General features: G+C 41.6%; 3 protein-coding genes across 6 annotated transcripts; all 3 read right to left on the bottom strand.

Annotated features, from left to right (window-relative positions):
• Positions 1–4,949: 4,949 nt before the first annotated feature.
• Positions 4,950–5,990, bottom strand: LOC135159795 (uncharacterized). The gene is made up of 2 exons (XM_064115838.1): positions 5,287–5,990; positions 4,950–5,199 (listed from the first exon to the last, which is right to left on the bottom strand). Exons 1-2 carry the CDS (start codon positions 5,939–5,941, stop codon positions 5,033–5,035), a joined length of 822 nt encoding a protein of 273 aa, XP_063971908.1. The 5' UTR covers positions 5,942–5,990; the 3' UTR covers positions 4,950–5,032.
• On the bottom strand, positions 5,981–19,035 carry LOC135159794 (uncharacterized). Of its 4 annotated transcripts, XM_064115834.1 has the most exons (8): positions 16,837–19,032; positions 16,542–16,757; positions 16,160–16,438; positions 15,963–16,085; positions 15,393–15,859; positions 15,151–15,319; positions 14,836–15,066; positions 5,981–5,998 (listed from the first exon to the last, which is right to left on the bottom strand). In XM_064115834.1, the coding sequence occupies exons 2-7, from the start codon at positions 16,651–16,653 to the stop codon at positions 14,867–14,869; spliced, it is 1,350 nt and encodes a 449-aa protein (XP_063971904.1). In that variant the 5' UTR covers positions 16,654–16,757; positions 16,837–19,032; the 3' UTR covers positions 5,981–5,998; positions 14,836–14,866. The 4 variants fall into 4 exon arrangements, with proteins under 4 accessions (XP_063971904.1, XP_063971907.1, XP_063971906.1 ...); XM_064115837.1 differs by lacking the exon at positions 5,981–5,998 and having other exon boundaries at positions 14,720–15,066; positions 15,498–15,859; positions 16,837–19,035; XM_064115836.1 differs by lacking the exon at positions 5,981–5,998 and having other exon boundaries at positions 14,721–15,066; positions 16,250–16,438; positions 16,837–19,034.
• A 17-nt stretch (positions 19,036–19,052) lies between these two features.
• On the bottom strand, positions 19,053–21,682 carry LOC135159792 (uncharacterized). The gene has a single exon (XM_064115830.1). It carries the CDS (start codon positions 21,040–21,042, stop codon positions 19,063–19,065), a length of 1,980 nt encoding a protein of 659 aa, XP_063971900.1. The 5' UTR covers positions 21,043–21,682; the 3' UTR covers positions 19,053–19,062.
• Between the last annotated feature and the right edge of the window lie 850 nt (positions 21,683–22,532).

Here is a 22,532-nt window from a genome sequence, read left to right as displayed (position 1 = left end):
GAGCCCATAGAGACCGTAGAAGTCATCTATGATGAGCTCGAGCTGCAAGGAACTGAAGCAGCACACGCCCTGCAAGGCCGTGATGCTCCTTCAGGGAGGGGTGGACGTGCTGGCTTCACCAGGCACTTGCTGGTTTGTCGTAATTGCGACAGAGTCGGCCACACCTACAGGTTCTGCACCGCTGAAAGAACCGTCTTTTGCTACGGATGCGGTGCTAAGGGAGTGCACAGGCCTGACTGCCCTAAATGCAGTCCAAAAAACGGGAAACCGGCAGCGTAAGCAACGCAAGTTCGCCTGCGCCGCCGCTAATCTCGGGTCTGACAGTGCACACGACAGTGGACGAGGTGAAAGAATCCTCCGAAACTGAAAGGAACGTGATTTCAGGGCAAAATCAAAGCCCTGAGAACATGAAGATAATCTCTGAAGGGGTGAAAACTCCCGAGACAGAAGAAGAAGGGGAATCACGCGAAGAACAACGGGCTGAAATACTCTCGTTGGAAACGCTGACCAACCCCATTGCTCTGACCTCGCCTGAGATGCGCTCGAACCTCGAGTCCTTAAAACAGGCGATGAAAGAAGGGAAAAAGTTTGCTTTCCACGTGCATATAGAAATTCACGGGGAAAAGATTCGCGGTCTAGTCGACTCTGGAGCATCTCGTACTTTCGCTGGAGAAGCGGGAATCGAGCTTCTCTGTGGACTAGGCGTAAGCGCAAAAAGAATACCACCTAGACGAGTTTTAGTGGCGAATAGCCAGCTAGAAGTGGTAAGAGAAGCCTCCACAATACCCATCGTATTAGGAGGAAGGACAATTCCAGCTGAAACACTCTGGATGTCGTCTCTATCCGAGGATTTTATACTCGGATTAGACTTTTTGAAAGAGGCACGGATGGTCATCGATTTCTTTGGCCAATCCTGGTTCTTCAGAGACAAACCGAGTGAAACATTCTCGTTTGTCACAGTAGACAGAGCCTGCCACATCACAGTGTGTAATGGCCTGCGAATGCCTGGAGAAGAACAAAATAGCCGTCTCCAACGGCTCTTGGATGAAAAAATTCCAAGACACGAAGGAAGTCCGCCGATTTCCAAATTAGCTCCACATCAAATTGATGTCGAAGGACATGAACTCATCCGACAACGGGTGCTAGTCGTGTCTGAACACATCAAATTGACAATGTGGAAAGAAGTTGATGAAATGCTGAAAGATGGCATCATCAAACCATCCCAGAGTGACTGGAATAGTCCCGTGGTCACGGTAAAGAAAGCCAACGGAAAGTATCGATTTTGCATCGACTTCCGCAGGGTCAATGAGGTTACGAAAAAGGATGCATATCCGGTCGCAAATATGACCGGTGTCCTTGACGAACTGAGACAAGCCAATTACATCACGACACTCGATTTGAGTGCCGCGTATTGGCAAATACAGCTGGCAGAAGGTTCGAAAGCGATCACTGCCTTTACAGTACCAGGAAGAGGGTTCTTTCAATTCGAACGCATGCCGTACGGATTGACAAACGCACCCGCGACCTTTCAAAGGGCTCTAGACAAATTAATAAGTTCAGAAATGTACCCACACGTGTTCGTGTATTTGGATGACATAATCGTGGTCTCCAAAACCTTCGAGGAACACCTCATGTGGTTGGGAAAAGTTCTCGAGAAATTGAGAGACAATGGTTTCACAATAAATCGAGAAAAGAGCGTGTTCTGCCGGCCTGAGGTGAAATACCTCGGCTTCGTAGTGAACAGCCAAGGACTGCAAGTGGACCCGGAGAAAACCTCAGCAGTCATGGAATTTCCCGTTCCAAAGAACTTGAAACAGCTTCGTCGATTCCTGGGAATGGCTTCCTGGTATAGACGCTTTATACCGGAGTTTGCCACCGTCGCCCAACCGCTGACGCGTCTGACAAAGAAGCAACAGCCTTGGGTATGGAATGAAGAACAGCAAGAGGCCTTCGAAGCGCTGAAAAAGCACTTGACGTCGGCTCCAACCCTTGCTTGTCCTGATTTCTCACTGCCGTTTACCCTGCAAACGGATGCGAGCAGTGTAGGACTTGGTGCTGTGCTTACCCAAGTGCAAAATGGACAAGAGCGAGTCATAGCTTATGCCAGCCGCTCGTTAGAAGCCGCTGAAACAAGATACACAGTAACTGAGCAGGAATGCTTAGCTGTGGTGTGGGCTATCAAGAAGTTCAGGTGTTACCTGGAAGGATATCCTTTCACAGTAATCACCGATCACAGTGCCCTAAGGTGGCTACACAATCTGAAAGACCCGGCCGGAAGGTTGGGGAGATTGAACCTCCGGTTGCTTGAGTACGATTACAAAATCGTGCACCGGAAGGGAGCCCTTCATCAGGTGCCTGACGCTCTGTCACGTGCACCAGAGGGAGCTACAGAGATACTGACGATGGCCGCAGATACCGAAGACAAATGGTATTTGCGCCGCTGTCGAGAAGTAGAAAGAGTGCCAGAGAAATATCCCACGTGGAAAATCTCTGAAGGACTATTGTACCACCTCAGGCCGAAAACGATTGCTTCGGTGGGCAATGATGATTTAGATGCCTGGAAATTAGTTCTTCCACGCGAAATGCGACGTGGCGCTATAAGAGAGTGTCACGATTTGCCACAGGCAGGACATCAAGGTGTCGATAAGACCTGTCAGCGCCTGTCCAATCAATATTATTGGCCGGCGATGTTTGAAGACGTGGTGGCGTACGTGAGTATGTGTCACGAGTGTCAGCGCTGCAAAGTGCAACAACAGGCACCGATAGGACAAATGGGACCCCGCGCAATCGAGAAACCATGGTCTAGAATATCGGCAGATATAATGGGACCATTTACGCGTAGTAAAGCAGGTCACCAATATATTTTGGTTATCCAAGACTTCTTCACGAAGTGGATAGAGGTGCGGCCATTGCGAAGAGCAACTGGCGCGACGATTCGGAAGGCCTTGGAGGAGACCATCATCTATCGATGGGGAGCTCCGAGAGAATTGCTGACCGACAATGGAACCGAGTTCGTAAATAAGGACTTGAGAGACCTCGCGGCTTCAACAAATATGAAGCACCGCACGACTCCGCCGTATCATCCGCATGCGAACCCCACTGAAAGGGTGAATCGCTCGCTGAAGGCCATGATACGAGCGTATGTGGAACAGACCACCGTGATTGGGACTGTCATTTGGATGCATTTAGATTTGCATACAATACAGCCCAACACAGTTCTCTGGAGGCAACACCAGCTTTCCTAAATCTCGGGCGCGAGCCAGAGCCAGCGAATTCCCTGAGACGAAAGTTGGAAGGGGACGTGGAGGTTGAAGAAACTCCCAAGGAAGCCTGGGTTGAGCGTATGAAACGCCATGACACCCTGCGACTGGCTTTTAAGCACGCATTGGCGAAAGCTAATGATCGATAGGCGCAAAACTACAATTTGCGCAGAAGGAAGGGTGAATTCAAGGTCGGCGAGCTAGTCTTAGTTCGCACCCACGAGCTGTCGAACGCTGCAAAGCATCGATCAGCCTCCCTGAACAAACCGTTCAGCGGACCATTCGTGGTGGCCAAGAAACGCTCCAGGAACTTCTATCAAGTTTCTGATATGACGGGTCGTAATACCAAAGACACCGCTATAGTGGACATGAAACCCTATAGAGAGGCCTTGGAAGACCCTTCGGCTGAAGAGTCGAATAAGGAGTAAGAACTCCTGGGAGACTTTTGGCTCAGAACCGGCTAGGTTTCGGGTCGAAACCTCTCTTAAGGAGGGAGGTGTGTAACGAGATTTTCTCGTTACGGGTTGAAATCCCCTGAAAGAGATATCTCAATGAATAATCATATGAGAAGAGACATCTAACAGTGGTTGAATAAACCCGAGATGAAATAATAGAGAACCACGAACCAATGAAAGACATAGAGGCGTACGGTTGGGTGAAACCGTGCACTCGATAGTCTGGAGGACGTTAATGGACTTTCGCCGTAGTAGAGCTCGCCCAGCTGTGTTTAGGGGAAAATGGCCCGACGTACTGGGATTCCAGATGGGCGACTCTATAGGCTATGTCGGGGTAGCCTAGGGTAAAATGTAGTACCAGTGTTTAAAGTCTGGTCCCTCCGTGATCCCGTCGAGTTGATTGGTGGGATAGGGTAACGGAATGACCTATCGCCGCTGCGATATTCAGACTAGGAGGCAACCGCCCTAGGAGATCTCGAGGCAGTCGAGAACGGACGCTCGAAGTGAGAGGTTCGGAAAGACTTCTCCCGAGTATGATGTGGCACAATGGCTTGTAAAGACCTCGGAAAGGGGGCGAGAGTCCCACGTCGTCAGGTGAAGAACCGCTGATGGCGAGCAAAGGGGAATGCCCTGCATTCCCCCCATAAGAAATAAGAGTTTCTCGGAACTCGAAGTGACGACTTTGTTGTTTCCGGGGTTATCGGGCTCGGCGAAACAAATGTCGAGCATGTGGACCCGTGGGTCTGGAGTAGAAGTAATCCTCCTGTCGACCCGGCCATATGCCGATGTTCGAGTACCCGGAGACGGTGACTCGCGATGACTGAAGCGGTAACTGGTGGTTGAAAGTGTGGGTGATCAGGAGTAGGTAACAGTGTTCTGCTCTGGTTTAGATCAGCCTTTCGACGTCCCAGGCTCTGAGGAGTCCCGGCTGATTCGCAGTGAATTCTTGAATCCTCCAGGACTGAAAAGTTCTGGGGAAGAAGGCTGGAGGAGCTGAGAGGCTTCTCCAGGAAAAGAGGAATTTTCATTCCTAACGGACTGCCACTGTAAAGTGTGTGACGCCGCCTGAAATACCGGCGGTTGTTAAGTAAAGAGAATACTCCAGGTGGACTTCGCCCACTCTACCGTATCACGCTGACGTTAGCTGGGCAATTCATTGTCCGGCCACAAAAGTCCTCTGGGTAGACGATATTTCCCCAGAGGCCGGTTTTCGTTGAACCTCCCGTGAAGGTTTGGCTGGCGCCCAATAAGAGAGCGATAGAGACGGCTCTAGAACGTTTGGAATTTTCGCTGGGCGAAAGCCCCAGCAAAATCTCCTTACAACACCTCATCTTTTACTGTGCCCCACAAGAAGAAATCCAGTGGTGTAAGGTCTGGAGAGCGTGCTGGAAACTCGATTGGCCCCCTGCGTCCTATCCACTGGCCCGACAAATTTTGATCCAGGTAAGCTCGTACGTCTCTGTGATAGTGCGGCGGAGCACCATCTTTTTGAAAATAAAAATCATCATTACCGTATAATGCACGAATGGCAGGAAATATGGAATCAGCAAGCATTGTTAGGTAATTAATACCAGTTATAGTGCCTTCTAATCGAAAAGGTCCAATGAGTCCCCCTGAAGACAAACCGCACCACACATTTGCAGCAGGCAAATTTACAGCTTTTTCAATTGTAATGTGAGGATTTTCTTCACCCCAGTAAACACAATTGTGCCTATTGACAGTTCCATTAAGTTTGAATTGGGCTTCATCCGACCAAATGATGCTACCCATAAATCCCGGTTTACGTATCACCATCTCTTGAATCCATTCACAAAATTGCAACCTTCGATCTGGATTGCCGTCATTTAGCTGTTGCACCAGCCTTGGAGTGTAAACACGATACTTGCCTCTCTTCAGAATGCGTAGCACGCTGCTAGCACTTACATCACTTTCACGTGCTCCTTGCCTTGAAGATTTGTTAGGAGAGCGTTGAAACAGTTCCAAGACTGCCGTTGATGACTCATCACTTGTAGCTGTTCGAGATCGACCTGAATGACCTTTATGCACATGACACACTGTTCCATGAACTTCGAATTTGTCTCGTATGCGTGTAATTGTTAATCTTGAAGGTGGTTCTGTATCATACTCCCTGCTCCTCTGCCTTTGAACTCCATTTACATTCTCAAACTCCCAGTACCACTTGATAGCCTGCTTACGTTCTTCAAAACTCAAACGTACGTCCCCCATGTTGATATTACAAATTCCAACTGATAATATACCATAGAGGGATGATTGTGCTAGCACCTGGCGAAGAAATATAACATTAGCCTTGTAGAGAGGGAAAACTACAATAGTTTAAAGTGTGTATACATTTTTTTGAAGCACCCTGTATATTAAGATATATATTTATCTTCATTGTTAGAATTTTCTATGCCATAAAAAATTCTGCACTATTCATTAAAAAAAAAATTAATTCAATTCATATTATCTTACAAGCTGATGATAGTGAATTTTGGGAGCAGAAGGTAAAAAACCGGTTGCCCACGATTCTGTAGGTAGACGACACATTGTATTTCGTATTAAAAGGAGTATGGATAGTAAATTACATATTGTAACAGGAGGTATTGTTTTCCCCTCGCGTCGGAGCGATTTCCCTACCCATGGAAATCTTCCCAGATCACCGTAGGTTAAGTCCCGGGGATATATACGCACTATCCGTCTTTACGACGACTGCTAGGGACCCTAGCCACCATCAAAGGTCTCATGCGTCAAAATATCGACCGAATTGCCCCGCAACAGGTCGTTCGATTGGGTTAACGGTCACTCTTGTCCCGGTGTTAAGTGTGTTAATACTTGTCTTGGCACTGTACACGTGCATCTTTATACCTCGTTCGCAATCTTGTAATTTGTAAGTTTGTTATATTCTGAAATTATTTATAATACTGTAATACGTAGAGTCGATTTCCGAGGTGTAACAAGTGATCGAGTTAAACTGTCGACAATAAAGTAAGTTTTGATTTTTATAGTACTTCTGCTTTATTTCTCCTTTCTCTTTCTCTCTCTTTAATTTCTACTGGGTCTTCCAACTCTCACACCCCGAGATTGCCGGGAAACATTGTTGGTTCCCGTTAAACCAACTGGCACCCAATTTATTATTGTCACTTTGATTATTTAACGTTCCTTACGGAAAATATCTGGAGCCCTGACGGCCTTTGACCCAGGCCGCGTCAGGGGAGGGTTTTTAGAAAAGTTGTTCGGAATGACGAATAAACTATAAATTACTTAAATAAAAAAAGCCCTTGTCTCAATGGCGCCCACCGTGGGGCACGTTGGATAATTTTTGTGAATTGTAAAGAAAATTTTCTGTACTGAATATTTGGTCAAAATTTTTGTAACGAGTAAGAGAGAGACATTAAAGTCTGGAATTTCCACACTCGGCGGTTGACCGAGCGTCAATGTTTACATTCGGACAATAGAGCCTTTGATGAGGGGATTACTCAGCTCTATTGCGAGTGCCTTTATTTTCACTATTTCTTACTATACTTTGCTCTCTTATTCTGTCGCTTTTGCAATATTAGAGATTCATTGTAATGAGTAAATATATATTGTTATATCCAGCGAAGAATAAAGAGGACACAGGTTGATAAATATTTGGGGCGGTTTATTAGTTACAAAGAGTATTACGATGTGACACGTCAGAGCTCCGAAGAGAGACACACAAGACTGATATCATATCCAAAAGACAGTCGTGATTCTCCCGAAGTTCAGATCATAGACAAATGAATGAGCCTTCGAAGGGGGATACGTAACACTACTCCCCTCCGCAAAAAGATTGCCGCCCCGGCAATCACACCAGGGACTATTTGAGGTATTACAACTCTAGGATTTGTTGCTTTAATTTAAGACAAACTGAAAAATTTAAGCGTTGCAAGATCTCACATAGGGAGGGCCCCAGTCTGTTCTTTAGCTAAAACCTCCCAGAAATCAACGCTAAAGAACAGCCGATTAATATTTGTTTGATTCTATACAATCATAATTTATCGAAAGTGTTTGTTACAATTTTCAATGGGTTATGTTGAGCAAGAGGAATAAAGTGTTCTTAATTGACTTATTCATTAAGGGTGTGAATGTCAGTATTTGACTCGAACTTTCATTGTTCATTTTCTGAAACAGCAGAATGGTTCACTTGAAAATTTCCGTTATGGGTACAGTATCTGAAAACAACTCAACACAGAGATTTCCTCAAATTAGAAAAGAAAAGAAAAACATTTAAATGAGAATATCATTCAATGAAAATAACAAGCAACTACTTTTTCAAATTACTTGTCTGCAGACAACTACTAGCAACTAGTTTAAAAGCAACTACCAAAAATTCAAACTTCACAAGATTGCAGTTTTTCGAAAGCTTTCGAAATTATTACATGCATTATGCAAAAATAAGCGTATATAATTCATTTTGACACATACACACATTCATTCATCCTGAAATAACTCAAAGGTGATAGAGTAAAGTGAAACAGTTAAAAATAAATAATCAGGCCAGTCTGCTTCAACAGACACAAGTAATCAGGCCCGTCTGCTACAACAGACACAAGTAATGGGGCCCGTCTGCTACAACAGACACAAGTAATGAGGCCCGTCTGCTACAACAGACACAAGTAATGAGGTCCGTCTGCTACAACAGACATAAGTAATCAGGCCAGTCTGCTACAACAGACACAAGTAATCAGGCCCGTCTGCTACAACAGACACAAGTAATGGGGCCCGTCTGCTACAACAGACACAAGTAATGAGGCCCGTCTGCTACAACAGACATAAGTAATCAGGCCAGTCTGCTACAACAGACACAAGTAATCAGGCCCGTCTGCTACAACAGACACAAGTAATGGGGCCCGTCTGCTACAACAGACACAAGTAATGAGGCCCGTCTGCTACAACAGACATAAGTAATCAGGCCAGTCTGCTACAACAGACACAAGTAATCAGGCCCGTCTGCTACAACAGACATAAGTGATGGGGCCCGTCTGCTACAACAGACATAAGTGATGGGGCCCGTCTGCTACAACAGACATAAGTGATGGGGCCCGTCTGCTACAACAGACATAAGTGATGGGGCCCGTCTGCTACAACAGACATAAGTGATGGGGCACTGAAGGATAATAATCATTCTAGATCATCATGTTCCACTGGCCACAGACGGTTGACATGTACTATTTTGAATTTTCCTTTAGGGAATTTCTGAATTTGATACACAACATCATTTAGTTTGGATCGGATCACATATGTTTTCTCCCAACTTTTTTGAATTTTTGGACATCGACCTTTGACTCTCTTGGGGGCAAAGAGCCAAACTCTCTGACCAGGTGTAAAGTATATCATGTGAGCTTTTAAATCGAATTTAGATTTCATTTTGTCGCTTTTGATTTTCCAATTTTCTCTGACTTGATTATGGGTGTTCACCAATTGCTCTTGCAACTGATCTATGTAATCAGGTAAATTTCCGAGATTGTTAGAGTTATTGAATGATGGGTTACCATGAAGCAAATCTAGAGGAAGTCGCAATTCTCTACCGAATATTAACTTTGCTGGAGTGAATTGGGTGGTTTGATGCTTGGAGGAACGATATGCGAGAAGGAATAATGGAAGCCACTTGTCCCATGAATTCTGATTGTCATTGATAAATTTAGCGAGGTAGTTAAGGATAGTTCTGTTTAAACGCTCAACCATACCATTGGATTGTGGATGCAATGGGGTGGTACGCGTTTTATGAATACCTAATAGCTTCATAAGTGAGGTGAAAATTCCGGATTCAAAATCTCTTCCTTGATCGGAGTGGATTTCTAGAGGTATTCCAAAACGTGAAACAACATGGACTACCAAAGCTTCAGCGATAGTAGCTGCCCGATGATTTGGAAGCGGGATTGCTTCAGGCCAACGAGAAAAATAGTCAGTGACTACAAGGACGAACCGATTGTTACTAATAGTTCTTGGTAAAGGACCTAAAATGTCAACTGCTATTCTCTCAAAAGGAAAGCCGACATTATAAAGCTGTAATTCCCCTCTGGCTCGTTGTGCTGGGCCATCTCGACTGAAACAAACAGAACATCTGCGGCACCAATTCTCAACATCAATTTTACAAGAAGCCCAATAGAAACGTTTCCGAATATTATCTAGCGTTTTGTTGACTTTGAAATGGCCACCGAGGGGAGAAGAGTGTGCTGTCTTGAGTATTTCTTTTCTCGAAGAATTAGGAACAATAATTTGAAGGGTAATTTTGGATTTGTCGTTGGATTCCCATCGACGGTAGAGAGTATCACCTATCAATTCGAGAGAATCCCAATATAGGAGGTAAAGCTTGACATCTGCGCCAAGGTGAGAGATTTCATGCCAATCAGGACGTTGATTCCGTTTTTTTGAATCGATCAACATACGGAGGATTGGATCTTGAGCCTGCAGAGTGGACCAATTGCCGTCATCAGTAGTGATGCAAGTTGTTCGAAAAACGTGTTTCTCTTCTTCCTCGTTTCTTGTATTGAGTCTTTCACATTTTTTACAAGAGCAAGGACGTCTCGACAAACCATCAGCATTTCCATGAAGATGGCCTGGTCTGTGAGTAATTTCAAAATCGTAAGTGAATAGAATTTCGATCCAACGAGCCACTTGGTCTTGTGGATTTTTAAAAGAAAGAAGCCATTTCAAAGCTGCGTGGTCTGTTCTAATTAAGAATTTTCTTCCGAGAAGATAATGACTGAAATGCTCGACAGATACAACTACAGCTAATAGTTCCCTACGAGTGACGCAATAATTTCTCTCAGATTTGTTTAAACATTTACTGAAATAAGCAATGACTTTTTCTTCGTCATTCTGAATTTGGGAAAGGGTGGCTCCAATGGCGAATAATGATGCATCAGTATCTAGAATGAAATCGCCATTGGGAATTGGAATTGATCGAGTAGGTGGAGAGGTTAGGCCGGATTTCAATTGATCAAAACTAGCTTGAGATTCAGGGGTCCATTTGAAGGGAATTCGATCTTCAGTTAGAGTATGTAAGGGTTTAGCAATGGCAGCAAAACCTTTCACGTATTTTCTGTAGTAGGAGCATAAACCAAGGAAACTTCTGAGTTGACGTTTAGTTTTAGGAATTGGCCAATCTATAATAGATGAAATTTTGTCCTGAGAGCATTTGATTCCATTTCTTGAAATTATGTGACCCAAATAAAGCACTTCGTGTTTGAAAAATTTACATTTTTTCGTGTTCACTTTTAAGTTGGCTTCAGTTAATCGAGAGAATACTAATTTGAGATTGTGTAAATGTTCGTCAAAATTATGACCGAAAACAATGATGTCATCTAGAAATACGCGACAAATTTTCCCATTCAAGCCTCGTAAAACCTCATTCATTATTCTAACGAAGGTTGCAGGGGCGTTGCAAAGACCAAAAGGGAGAATTTTGAATTGCCATAATTCATCGCCAATTGCAAAAGCAGTTTTCTCTTTATCTTTAGGATCCAGTTCGACTTGCCAATATCCGCTTTTTAAGTCGATTGTTGAGAACCAAGAAGATTCAGAGGCAGCATCAAAAATTTCTTCGTCGCGAGGTAAAGGCATGGAATCTTTTTTGGTGATGTTGTTCAGTTCGCGATAATCGACACAAAAACGCGGGGTGTTTTTATCATCTTTTTTCTTAACTAGGACAACAGGAGAAGCCCAAGGACTGTAGCTAGGTTCAATAACCTGTTGTTCTTTCATTTCCTCAAGGAGATCAAAAACTTTGTCGCGGTAATGGAATGGGACTCTGCGAGGATTTTGTTTGATTGGATTCGAGTTCCCAGTGTCGATTACGTGTTTAGCTCCTGGATATCTCCCTAAGTCAGTAGAACTAGAGGAAAAGCGCTCTTGATAAGTTAGAAGAAAGCTTTTGAATACTCTCTGTTCTTTTGGATTTAATAACTCACATGAATTTTCAAATAGTTGAAGCAAAAATTCAGGAATATTTGGGGAAAATCCAGAGATTCCTTTCGAAATCGTTCGTTTGATAAAAACCGTTTTCTTAGGGTTATCAATGTCAAATTTTCTCTTAACAATCGACTGGAAGTCTTGTAAGAGGCCAGATTTGTAGAGAAAATCTAAGCCAAGAATACAATCTTCTTTTATACTTGCGAAGACCGCGTCAAGAACAATAGAAAAATTTCCGATGGAAATTTCAATTTCTTTGATAGCTTGATAAGGGAAATGTTCGCCAGAAACAGTGATAATACTGATCCTTCTGGTAGAGTTTTTTAGACCAGTCAGATTGTTGTTCAAAAGTTTAGGGTTAATTAATGTAATGTCACTAGCCGTGTCAATTGTCATAAAGCAAGAATGATCATTAATTTTTCCTTTCAATTCCAAAGCAAGGATTGGATCTTGAGTTTCATTTTTCACCTGAAAACATCTAGAAATATTGAAATTTGGTTGAGTCAATTCGTCCCCCAACGAATCGACTCCATTCAGTTTTCCGAATGTGTGTGGGTGTTAGCAGATCCGTTTCGGTTTGAATGTTTGTTATTATATGGAAATTTTGATTTGAAATTTCTACTGCCATTATTAAAATGACGGTAGGGATGGTGATTGACCCGAGTTGAGTTGAATTCTTGTGTGGGATTATTGTGAGAACTCCTAGAACTATTTTGATTTGGGTTACCAAAGCTGTTGCAATGCTTAGCGAAATGGCCAAAATTGTGACATTTGTAGCATCGTATATTCGTTTCCGTATTGAAAAATTTCTTATGCCTGTCATGTTTTGATGAGAGATCGCGATAATCGATTTGTGATCGAAAATGCGATGAATTTTGAGGTTGGCGTTTGTTAATCACAGAGTTGGAAATAGAACTCAACTGAGTTGCGCGTTCAACTGCACGTTGGAAATTTTCAATATCCTCAGATTTTAAGGTAAATTCCATTTGTGGGTTATTGATTCCATCGATAAAGGCGCGGCAGGCAGCACGATCACGTTCTTCCTCAGAAGAACTTGAATAAGCCAAACGGCTAAGTCGATCAATCTCTTCCGAGTAAGTGACGTAGCTTTCACCTTTTTTCTGTTTCCGAGATTGTAATTCGTGGTAATACATACGCGAAAGATGTTTTTCATCAAACTTTTCAGCTAATATTTTTGTAATTGTTTTGTAATCTGATTTATTCTGATCTACGATTTTACTCAAAATTAACCGAGCTTTTCCGCGGAGACGCGTTAATAATTGTGAAGCTTTAGTCTCTTCTGACCACTGGTTATGAGAAGAAGCAATTTCGAATTGCAGGTAGTAATGAGACCAAAGTTCTGAACCGTCGTACGTATCTGGTTTAATTTGGGAAATTCTGTTTTCCTTCATTGAGGGTAAATTATTGATGTGAGGAGAAGGATTAGCGTTAGCATGTGCAGCATCACTACGATTAGCAAAAGCAAAGGGGTGAGAAGGGAAATAATTTAGAGTGTTATCTGTTGGATTCCTCGGAGGAGGGTATGGTGGCACTTGAACCCCAGGAGGAATCGGCGCTTCCGTTCCATGTTGAAGAGTCATGCCTAGGACTGCTGGAACTGATTGTGACGTGTTTGGTTCCCTTGAAGTACCATTAATTCTTGGAATGGTTGGATTAAGGAGTTCCCCAGAAAGATGTTGTTCAGAGTTGACAGGAACAGTATGATAATTATCGGCTGAAAAATTTCCTGGAATCTCTGGAGTAGGGTTCTGGTGGACATCGACAACGATAGGAATTGCCTGGTTTCCTGGTGTACAATTTTGAAGAATTCCATGGATATTATGAGTTGTTGAATTGCCTGTAAGATTTCTAAGTGAATTAAAAATGTCATTGCGACTAATCCGGCGTTCTTCCTCTCTCTCTTGTCGAATAACTTCTCTGATACTAGTTACAGCGTCCCGTAATTGATTTTGGAATTCATTGCGAAGTTGATTGCCCAAATCTTCAATTTCTCGAGAAGTCGGATTATGGTGGAGTATTTCGTCATCCAGTGGAGAATGAGGGCGATAGGGGGGAGCCAATGGAGCATGATGCTCTTCCAAAGTGGCTCGTCTTCGCCTTCCTCTTCCCGACATAATTATTTAAATAAAGTGACTCACCAATAAAGGAGAAAAATAATTTTCCACCGATTGACGTCACATTTAATAATTCCAAAAATTTGTTAACAGGAATCCAAAAGTAAATAGTCCAATTAATAGTGCCGGAAGGATAGAGCGATTTTAAAAGATTAATTTTTTTCTGACAGTTGTACACTTCACTCCCTTTTTTTTTTAGGCTCGTAGGTTTTAAATAAAACCACTTCTGACACCAATGTTATATCCAGCGAAGAATAAAGAGGACACAGGTTGATAAATATTTGGGGCGGTTTATTAGTTACAAAGAGTATTACGATGTGACACGTCAGAGCTCCGAAGAGAGACACACAAGACTGATATCATATCCAAAAGACAGTCGTGATTCTCCCGAAGTTCAGATCATAGACAAATGAATGAGCCTTCGAAGGGGGATACGTAACAATATATTGGAATCTAATACCATGGTTATCGACCCTTATACGTTATGATTTGAATTAATACGATAACTTCGCCAGTCTATGGTCGAAGTTGTCGTTACCGGGAAATCAACTGGGGAATGTTTGTGACCTCGTCCGTCTGTAGTCGAGGCACAGTGCGGAACTCAGTCGACGGGATTAAAATTGTTTTGTCATCAAACCTCTTGAATTTCGTCGTATTTTTTGAAAGAACTTGCCCGAGTAGAAATTCCGTTAATTTTGTGACTGGGAACTGATCCTGAAAACCTGACTTCGAATCAGTTCCTGACTAGGGAAACTGGATCAGGGACTGATGTTTTCGGTGACGGTGTTTTCTATCCTGACAGGATCAGGCGAAAAACATCGCATTGCTATCAGGTGACTACGTCCGAGCCTGATCCAAATCAACGTAGCATAGCTTGACCCGGCGTTCAGTATCATGAACTGATGATATTCAGTTCATATTGGGGGCCACTATCCGGATCAGTGTCAGCCCAGTCGCTCGGGACCCCGTTCAAATAAATCGTTCAACACTTGTTGATTTATTATTTTTGGAATGTACCAGCATTTTTATTTATTAAAAGAATACCTTTACATGTTTTTAAGTCATATTTTTTAGTGTCCATTCAGTCGTCTGCATTTTGTGCACCATCTTCCACAACATTTCCTCCAGCTGCCTCCTCATCTCTGCCATTATTGTCATTGTGGTCCTCGTTGTTTTTCTTCCAGGAACGACAATTATTGATGGTACCACCCAAGCCTTGCAACAGTTCTGCATCTTTATACTCTGGAATCTTCTTTTTGCTGGCTTCTTTCTTTAATTCCTCTGGAAATGAATTGAATAAATGATGATCAATCATTATATAAATTAGGGAACAAAGTGGAAATTGTAATTGGAACGGAAAATTACCTTTTATGCAAGACCATATTGGTAAAGTTGTGAATAACAACTTGTCTCCCGTCTTTTTTTGGGCAGTATAGTGCTGGAGAAGTTCTTTAGTCATAAGAGGCTTCAGGATGAAACCAATGTTCTTCGATAAGGATTTCTTTACATTGATGAGACTAGAAATTCGGGCACACTGAAAAAAATCAATAAAATAGAAACACTAATCATGGTTCATGAGTAAGAGGAATGAAAGAAAAAAGTCTTACAATGGTGTTACGGAAATCTTGCTCACGGAGGAGCCTGTTGTTGAACTGATTAAACTTATCAACGCTGTCACAATAATGATGATGCAAATTCCCACTGAGGGGTACCTGTCTCTCAACGTTTCTTCTGCGGTCATTGGACCAATCCTCGCGCATCTGCACCATGTCTCCTTTTAACTGGCCCACCGCTGATGTTAAATTCCGCAACAGTCGAAGACATAATAGTAGAAGTTGATGAGAGTCTTGGTCCGAATTTGGAAGATGTTGAGCAAGGGCCACTGTCGACTTTATTCGAGGAAATGTAGCTGGAGTATGCACTATGCTTGCGTGGGAGGACTTGGGCGTAGATTGAGGAGAATCGTCCATCATTGATGTCGATCTCCTTTTCTCACAGTCGAATCTGCGTCTGGATGACGAAGGTTGAACATCCACACTGTCAGTAACATCATGGTCTCCAACTACTTTTTGATCTATGAATGAAATAATAAATACTCAATAATGGCTGAATTTATAGAATTTCGAAATGCAGTCAGTAGAAACAAATATTCCGAGATTTATCAAGCTGAGATTCACCTGAATTTGTGATATTTGAAGCGGAGGAGGCTGTCAAAAGTCCTTGAGTTTTTGTCTTTTTACTGGTCGATGATTTAGACCTTGCAATTTCCATTTCTTTATCAATTTCAGTGCTGCCTTGGTCTAGAAAAGTAAGAAATATAATTTAATGTTTTATCGGTACGATTATCAGTATATTAACAATTTTCTCATTATACCCGTCTTTTTTTTCTCAATTCTTCGACGTTTAGAAGATGGTTCAGGTGAAGAGTCTGTGAAAACTGTCTTTTTCTTACTGATCTTCTTACGTTTGACAAATTCTTCGGGTGAAGAATCGGAGACAACTTTCCTTCGTTCCTCACGAAGTTTCGATGACTTTTCAATCTCCATTTCCGGTGAGGAATCGGCGACAATTTGCTTGCGTTTTCTTTCTCCGTCAGAACGTTTATTTCTCTGCTTTTTAACGTTTTCTTTATCTCCTGTATCCGAAGACTCATCTATAAATATTATAAATTCATTCGATTCAAACCTCAGCATGGATAAGGACATTACACTCGGAATGAGTAAATTGTTATAAATTTTTTAATTCTGTGAACTGACCGACTTCTGTTGAAATCCTATCATCATCCTTATCATCTAGAGGTCCACCTGCCTGAGAAAAGAGGCCTTTGATCTCATAATGATTGTGATTCGTCTTTCTTAATCTAATCATTTTTTTCAATCCTTCAATTTTTTGTTGACTGTACTCGTGATCTGAGAAGCCGTATGGAAGGTCTTTCAAGTTCTGTAGTCGTTCCAATGCAATATCATATGTGTCTGAAAATGGATAATGGAAAATTATTGAATAGAAGAAAATATATATATTTTGGGCAAATATTCGAAATCCAGTATTCACCTGCACCCCCTCTCAGGTCGACCGGATAATATTTCCATCTTTAGGGAGGAGCATTATAGGTTCTCAATAATGATTCTGTCAGCTCGGATTCATCACCAGCGTGAAACAAACTCAAGAATTGTTTTTTCTTCTCGTCATATTTGACCCAGGGATTAGCCGCAATGTCGAAAGTAGCTCCTTCCTCAATAAAATGGACGAGTAGGTACTTATAATTTTTGAAAGTAGGATTCGACATTCTGTAATGAACTATTAAAATTATTCGAAATTTCCCTGGAATCGTTCTATTATAATGTTCGATTATAAGTCGATACATGATAGAAACGTGTACCGGCCGGTTGCTCGAACGATGCCCAAGCCACACACACTCACTCGAGACGAACCACACTACTGTGATATGATCTAATAAATTTCAATTTGGCAATTTGTGAATCAAAGACCAGAAAATAACTGAAATATTTCCCCAAATAATAAATGAAATATACAAAAATAAATTTATATTAATTGTGATGCAATCAATCTCAAAGTTAAATACGTTTTTCAGAGACGCCACAGAGAGATTTCTCTAACCTCATTGCATGTATGAAGTACTTCTATATTTTACCCTATAATAACTCAATTATATTATATTTTATATCTTACCTGGCACACTGAGTTCACTGAAACCGTCTTGTCATGAAATACGTGTCAATAGGAGAAAAAAAATCAAAGAAAGTGGCGACTGTAATGCGTTCTCGGAACTCACGCCACCTCACGCAATGCCTCAGTCGATTCACTTGTCTGTTGTCACTTGTCACTTTGCAACAAAGTCACTCTCAATTAATTTAGAAAATTATGTGTGTCGAGCTTTGATTATTCGTAGAAACTTTAGGGCTTATTTGCCTACCGAAACGGAGGCACAAAACGTACAGACGGCTTAGCTCGAGAGCTATGACTGACTCGAGTCGTGTACCGGGCGGCTCAACGCACACACACTGATACAGCACTGAATTTTTTTTATTGTATTGCTACACTTCAATGAAACCACGATCAGGTTATTTCTAGGAATTTTAGGGTTTGTTTGGCCACCGACAGAGACGCAAAAAACGTACACACTGCCGAGCTCGAGAGCTATGAGTAACTCGAGCCGCGTACCGGGCGTCTCACACACACTGATACAGAACTTGATGATTCTATTAAATTGCGACTTTTCACAAAAACCACCATCAATTCATTTAGAAAATAAATAGTGTTTATCATGTTGTGTTTCCAACACTTTATCCTGAGGAAGATCAGTTTTTTTTCAATTATTTTGCGTATTCTAAGGAATGAATATTGAACAGACAGACGGTTATCATTAATATGGGATTATATGGCTTATTATTGAGAAGAGATTTCTACTCAATATTATTGGTACAAAAACGAATCGACGTGGAGAGCCGGAGAGTTAATATATACATAAACAGTTGCTCCATAGGGAGAAAGAACTGAGACTTTTTTATCGACAGATGACGATATTCTTTTAGATCACAGACGTCACTTCCTCGTGCCATATTAATATTAAAAGAAAGTAAAGTTCAATTTACCAAATTTTTTTTATAATTATTTCTTGACCTATTTCCATTAATTAATAATAATGAAATTATCTTCGGGAAAATTTAATTTCAAATTAGAAAAAAAATCAAACTTAATGAGTATGTTGTACCACCCTCCAAGTCCCTCGCACAATTCATGCCCTACACACGAGAGAAAATGTCTGAGAAAAAAAACTATAATAATTGACTTAATCAACATTATTGGTATATAATTCCTCCCTGAATATGAAACAGCACGTGTCATGTTCAATTCAAAGAAAAAGTTAATCTAGATGGAATCCAAACATTTTTAAAATGAAATTGACGCTTTATGGAAACTTGAGTCTCATACAAAATCAATACTAACAATTGAAATAATAAATAAAAACGTCATCAATGGGATAATAAATTGATAATCACATTGTTTAGGTGGAATAATATTATTCATTGAAAAAATCACAACCTAACTGTGAATTATCTTCGAGTTTTATGAATGCAAAAGAGGCATGGTATAAATTTCTTCCTTCAAGTCACTACTCAAATCGATGGTGATCATTTTGCTGCGTACATCCTTCAAATCACAATTGACACGTATAGCTCTCTTCTTTGATAGACGCCACATACTGAGAGCATCAGAATAACATGGATACATAAACATGGGCTTCAGTATCTGCAGTTATATACCAGATATTCTCACACGGGATTCTGAAGACCTAATGAACATCTCGTCGATCTCCAGGACTTTCCCATCATTTAAGATAACCCAATTGTTAGGCCTCGAGGTTGTCAGTGTGCACCCTTTGTGAGAAACCGTCTTGACTCGAGTGTCCCCAGATGGATCGGGACGTAATCTCCTCAAAGTTTGTGTGATACGTGGCAATTCAGCTTTTACCTGATTGTTCAGATGTTGTTCACAGATACGCCGGCATATTTGTGCCAATGGCCTGTATCCTGAGCGTAACATGCGCTTTACACTGCCCAATGCACTTTCGAAGGGAAAAGCAGTGATGTCGCTGAGGGGACATCCCATGTAGACGACATCGTCGGCCGAATGGAGGAGAGTGTGGAGATTTAGAACTTGGTTTTTTTTCCCATATAATTTTTCACTCAGTTTCACAAAAAGTATCATGAACTCTTTAGCTATTCTGTGATACTTCAGCGCTAAATCACTAGAATTCAAGATCCTGCAGGCGACGTGGAAAAGAAGGAAATGCTTGTAGTGATCCTCAGATAGACATGGCTTCAGTAGGATTGGCCCTATGTACAACGCCATAAATCGGAACTGAGTGGCCTTCCACTTCGATATATTATTTAGTGATTGAGTTGACCTCTGAAATTCTCTAGGTACTTGCGTACTCATCAACAACAACTTTTCTGAAAATTCTTTTTTCTGATTTTGACTGAATCGATTGTCACTATCTCCATGTAACCAAATATCGACCAAAAACTTTTTCATGATCCCCAACCACAGGAGGTGCATCGATTCCATACAGACCTGCTTAATGAAGTCGATCGGTGGATTGATTCTTAGCAGAGGTGAAATACCATCATGGTGTAATTTGTCTTCTTGGCAACGGAATGATTCATCGGTCCTTTCTGGGGAATCTGTCTCTAAGTATACTGTACGTTTGTCAATCCATGTGCCCTGAACGTTGCACCCTTCGCATGCTCGATGCGCACCATGATTTTTAATGCACTTCATAAAGGACCTCGCAGGTCTGTCGCAAACGAAGGCCTTCAGAAATACATTGAAACGTTTGTTCTCGATCACAATGCCTTGTAAAATTTCGTTTATCTCTGTCACGAACCGTTCAAGGTAGCGATGAATATTATGTGGCTTCCCTACACCATTATATATTGCAATTGGAAAAACTTTATAAATATCTGGTTGAAAATAGACTTTACCTAAAATTGGCCAAAACTGTGTATCACTGGATTTATATGGTGAGGTACCATCAACATGGATGAGGAGATATATTTCATTTTTTTCATGAAGTTTGGGATTGATTATTCTTTTCAAACTTTCAGCTATCTCAAAATAAACGAATTCACTATTATTTCCCCTGTCAAAAATTTCTATGTTGTATTTAACTGAGGTCGTTTTGAGGAATGTTTTTGATGACTTTGGCAATTGTGGAAGGAGTCTTTCCCCAAAAATTCTCAGTAGTGGATCCAGCTGTCTGTGAGAGATCCTCGATTCTATGGCCCACTGCCTAAATGCCTCGAGTTCGTTCGGTTCAACATCATCCTCTGATTCATTATCATCTGGTGATTCGTCTAAATAATTAAAATCACCTTCATCTTCACTCAACGTTGGCTCATAACGAGTATTATAATTCCTTTCATTGTCATCATCACTTGATTCAAGGTTCACCTCACTAAAACATGTGTTCATCGACTGTTGACATTCTAAAAATTCGTTTGAGACATTCAGTTCCCTGTTTGAGAGATCCATTTCCATTACTCCCCCATCTGAATCGTGGTTGAGCTCCATCTTTATCGGAATAGATTCCTCCTCATTTATTGGGAAGTCAGCACATGGGGAATGACCTTCTCTGACTGCAGATTCACGTGCCCGTTGTCGTTGACGCCATCGTTGTGTTCTTAACCGTGCCATTTCTCTCCTGTGTGCTTTTTTCGCAGGGGATTCAGACATTTTAGTGTTTTTATCACTCACTGTATTTTGTTGAATTCCGGTAAAATAATATTGTACTTGTTTAATATCTAATTGGAATGTTTATTTGAGACCAATACAGTTGAATCTAACACAGTGGATATCTTTGTAAAATCTACTCTCTAGGATGGTTTTAAGTATAATGAATCATGTTTGTTAATTCAGAGGGCTTTTACGTCTGTACTCTGAGGGAGGGTTCGAGAAAATGGAGGGAGTAAGGCCCAAGGTGGTAATTGGGTAGTTAGAAGGAGGACAACCCTTGGGGGTTGGACTAGAGGGTGTTGAGGAGAGGTGAGATATGGAAGTAATTGTTATTTTCGGAAAATACCGGATTAGGAGTCCGTCCAAGAAGGCGCTGGGAAAGGCCCGAGGGATGGTAAAATAACGGATTAAGACCAGGGAAATTGAGGTAGGGAGAAAGTACTGGATTAAGATCGAAGGAATTTCGGAAAGTAATTTGTATGGTTTTTAGACATAACGGTATTAAATAATAAAGTAAGGAAATGTTTGGAGTGGACTAAGAGTTCATTTTGGGGCACTAATTCTAAGGAAACATGGGGTATACAACAATTGTATCACGGAAAACGAGCCAAGCATGGCATGAAACGAGAGTTTTAGCGATCACAGAGCCGCCTATTCATCGTTTCTAGCTTGGCACAGACTTATGAGTGATAGATCAGAAAACCTCGCGCAGCTCGAAGTAAGAAAGTCGCACCCATCCCAACCAGGAAGGCATTCCAACATTCTGCTCAGTAGCTGAGTGGGGTTGTTGGATCAAAATAGGATCATAAATGCCTGCCCAGTGTAGGAGAAGAAATTATCTGACTGAGCACAGAATACGGGAAGGCGGAGTTTATCCTGATCAAGAACACGTCTGTATGCTCTGCTCAGTAACTGATTGCTACACTTGGATCAAGCTCCTACCCAAAATGGCATTCAAGTTCCCGATAGGGAGAAGTCTAGTGAAAACTGATCAGAAATACTTCAGCCTCACCTGTTCAGTTGCTGATCATGATAAATGGATCCAAACCTTATCAACTTTGACATACATGTTTCTGACGGGAAGAAACCTAGCTTGCTCTGATCAGGAATGGTTCCAAATTATCTGATTATTTACTGACCAGGGTGAATGGATCAGAATACCATCCTAATTGCGTAAGGCATCCATATTAAGGTCGAGTTCAATTTGACCTGATCAATTTAAGATCAGTACGTAGTAAGGCCTACCTTACTAGGAAGTGCCTCATCATTTTTTGATCAGTCCCTTAACGGTATTGCACTAATAGGGCCATCCGTACTCCTGGCGGATCCTAGCCTGATAGTTGATCAGGGTTGCCCTACTGAATTTCCACTCGGGTGGGTATTAGTATTCCGATTCTTGATTAAAATCATTACGTGAAGAAATAAAATTTTTTGGGAACTCGATTCTGCGATTTTTAAAACTCCACCTCAAGGGAAAAATAAAACCAATA

The sequence above is a fragment of the Diachasmimorpha longicaudata genome, chromosome 2 (assembly GCF_034640455.1).
Source record: "Diachasmimorpha longicaudata isolate KC_UGA_2023 chromosome 2, iyDiaLong2, whole genome shotgun sequence".
Taxonomy (NCBI): Eukaryota; Metazoa; Arthropoda; class Insecta; order Hymenoptera; family Braconidae; genus Diachasmimorpha; species Diachasmimorpha longicaudata.
This window is presented reverse-complemented; position numbering and strand designations above follow the sequence as displayed.

Coding starts and splice junctions, on each gene's coding strand:
- LOC135159795 (XM_064115838.1), bottom strand. CDS start 5,941: ATGGGGGACGTACGTTTGAGTTTTGAAGAACGTAAGCAGGCTATCAAG. Junction 5,200..5,286: donor ATTAGAAGGCACTATAACTG/GTATTAATTACC, acceptor ATTTTCAAAAAG/ATGGTGCTCCGCCGCACTAT.
- LOC135159794 (XM_064115834.1), bottom strand. CDS start 16,653: ATGATTAGATTAAGAAAGACGAATCACAATCATTATGAGATCAAAGGC. Junction 15,320..15,392: donor AAGATTTCCGTAACACCATT/GTAAGACTTTTT, acceptor GATTTTTTTCAG/TGTGCCCGAATTTCTAGTCT. Junction 15,067..15,150: donor AATATGGTCTTGCATAAAAG/GTAATTTTCCGT, acceptor ATTCATTTCCAG/AGGAATTAAAGAAAGAAGCC.
- LOC135159792 (XM_064115830.1), bottom strand. CDS start 21,042: ATGTCTGAATCCCCTGCGAAAAAAGCACACAGGAGAGAAATGGCACGG.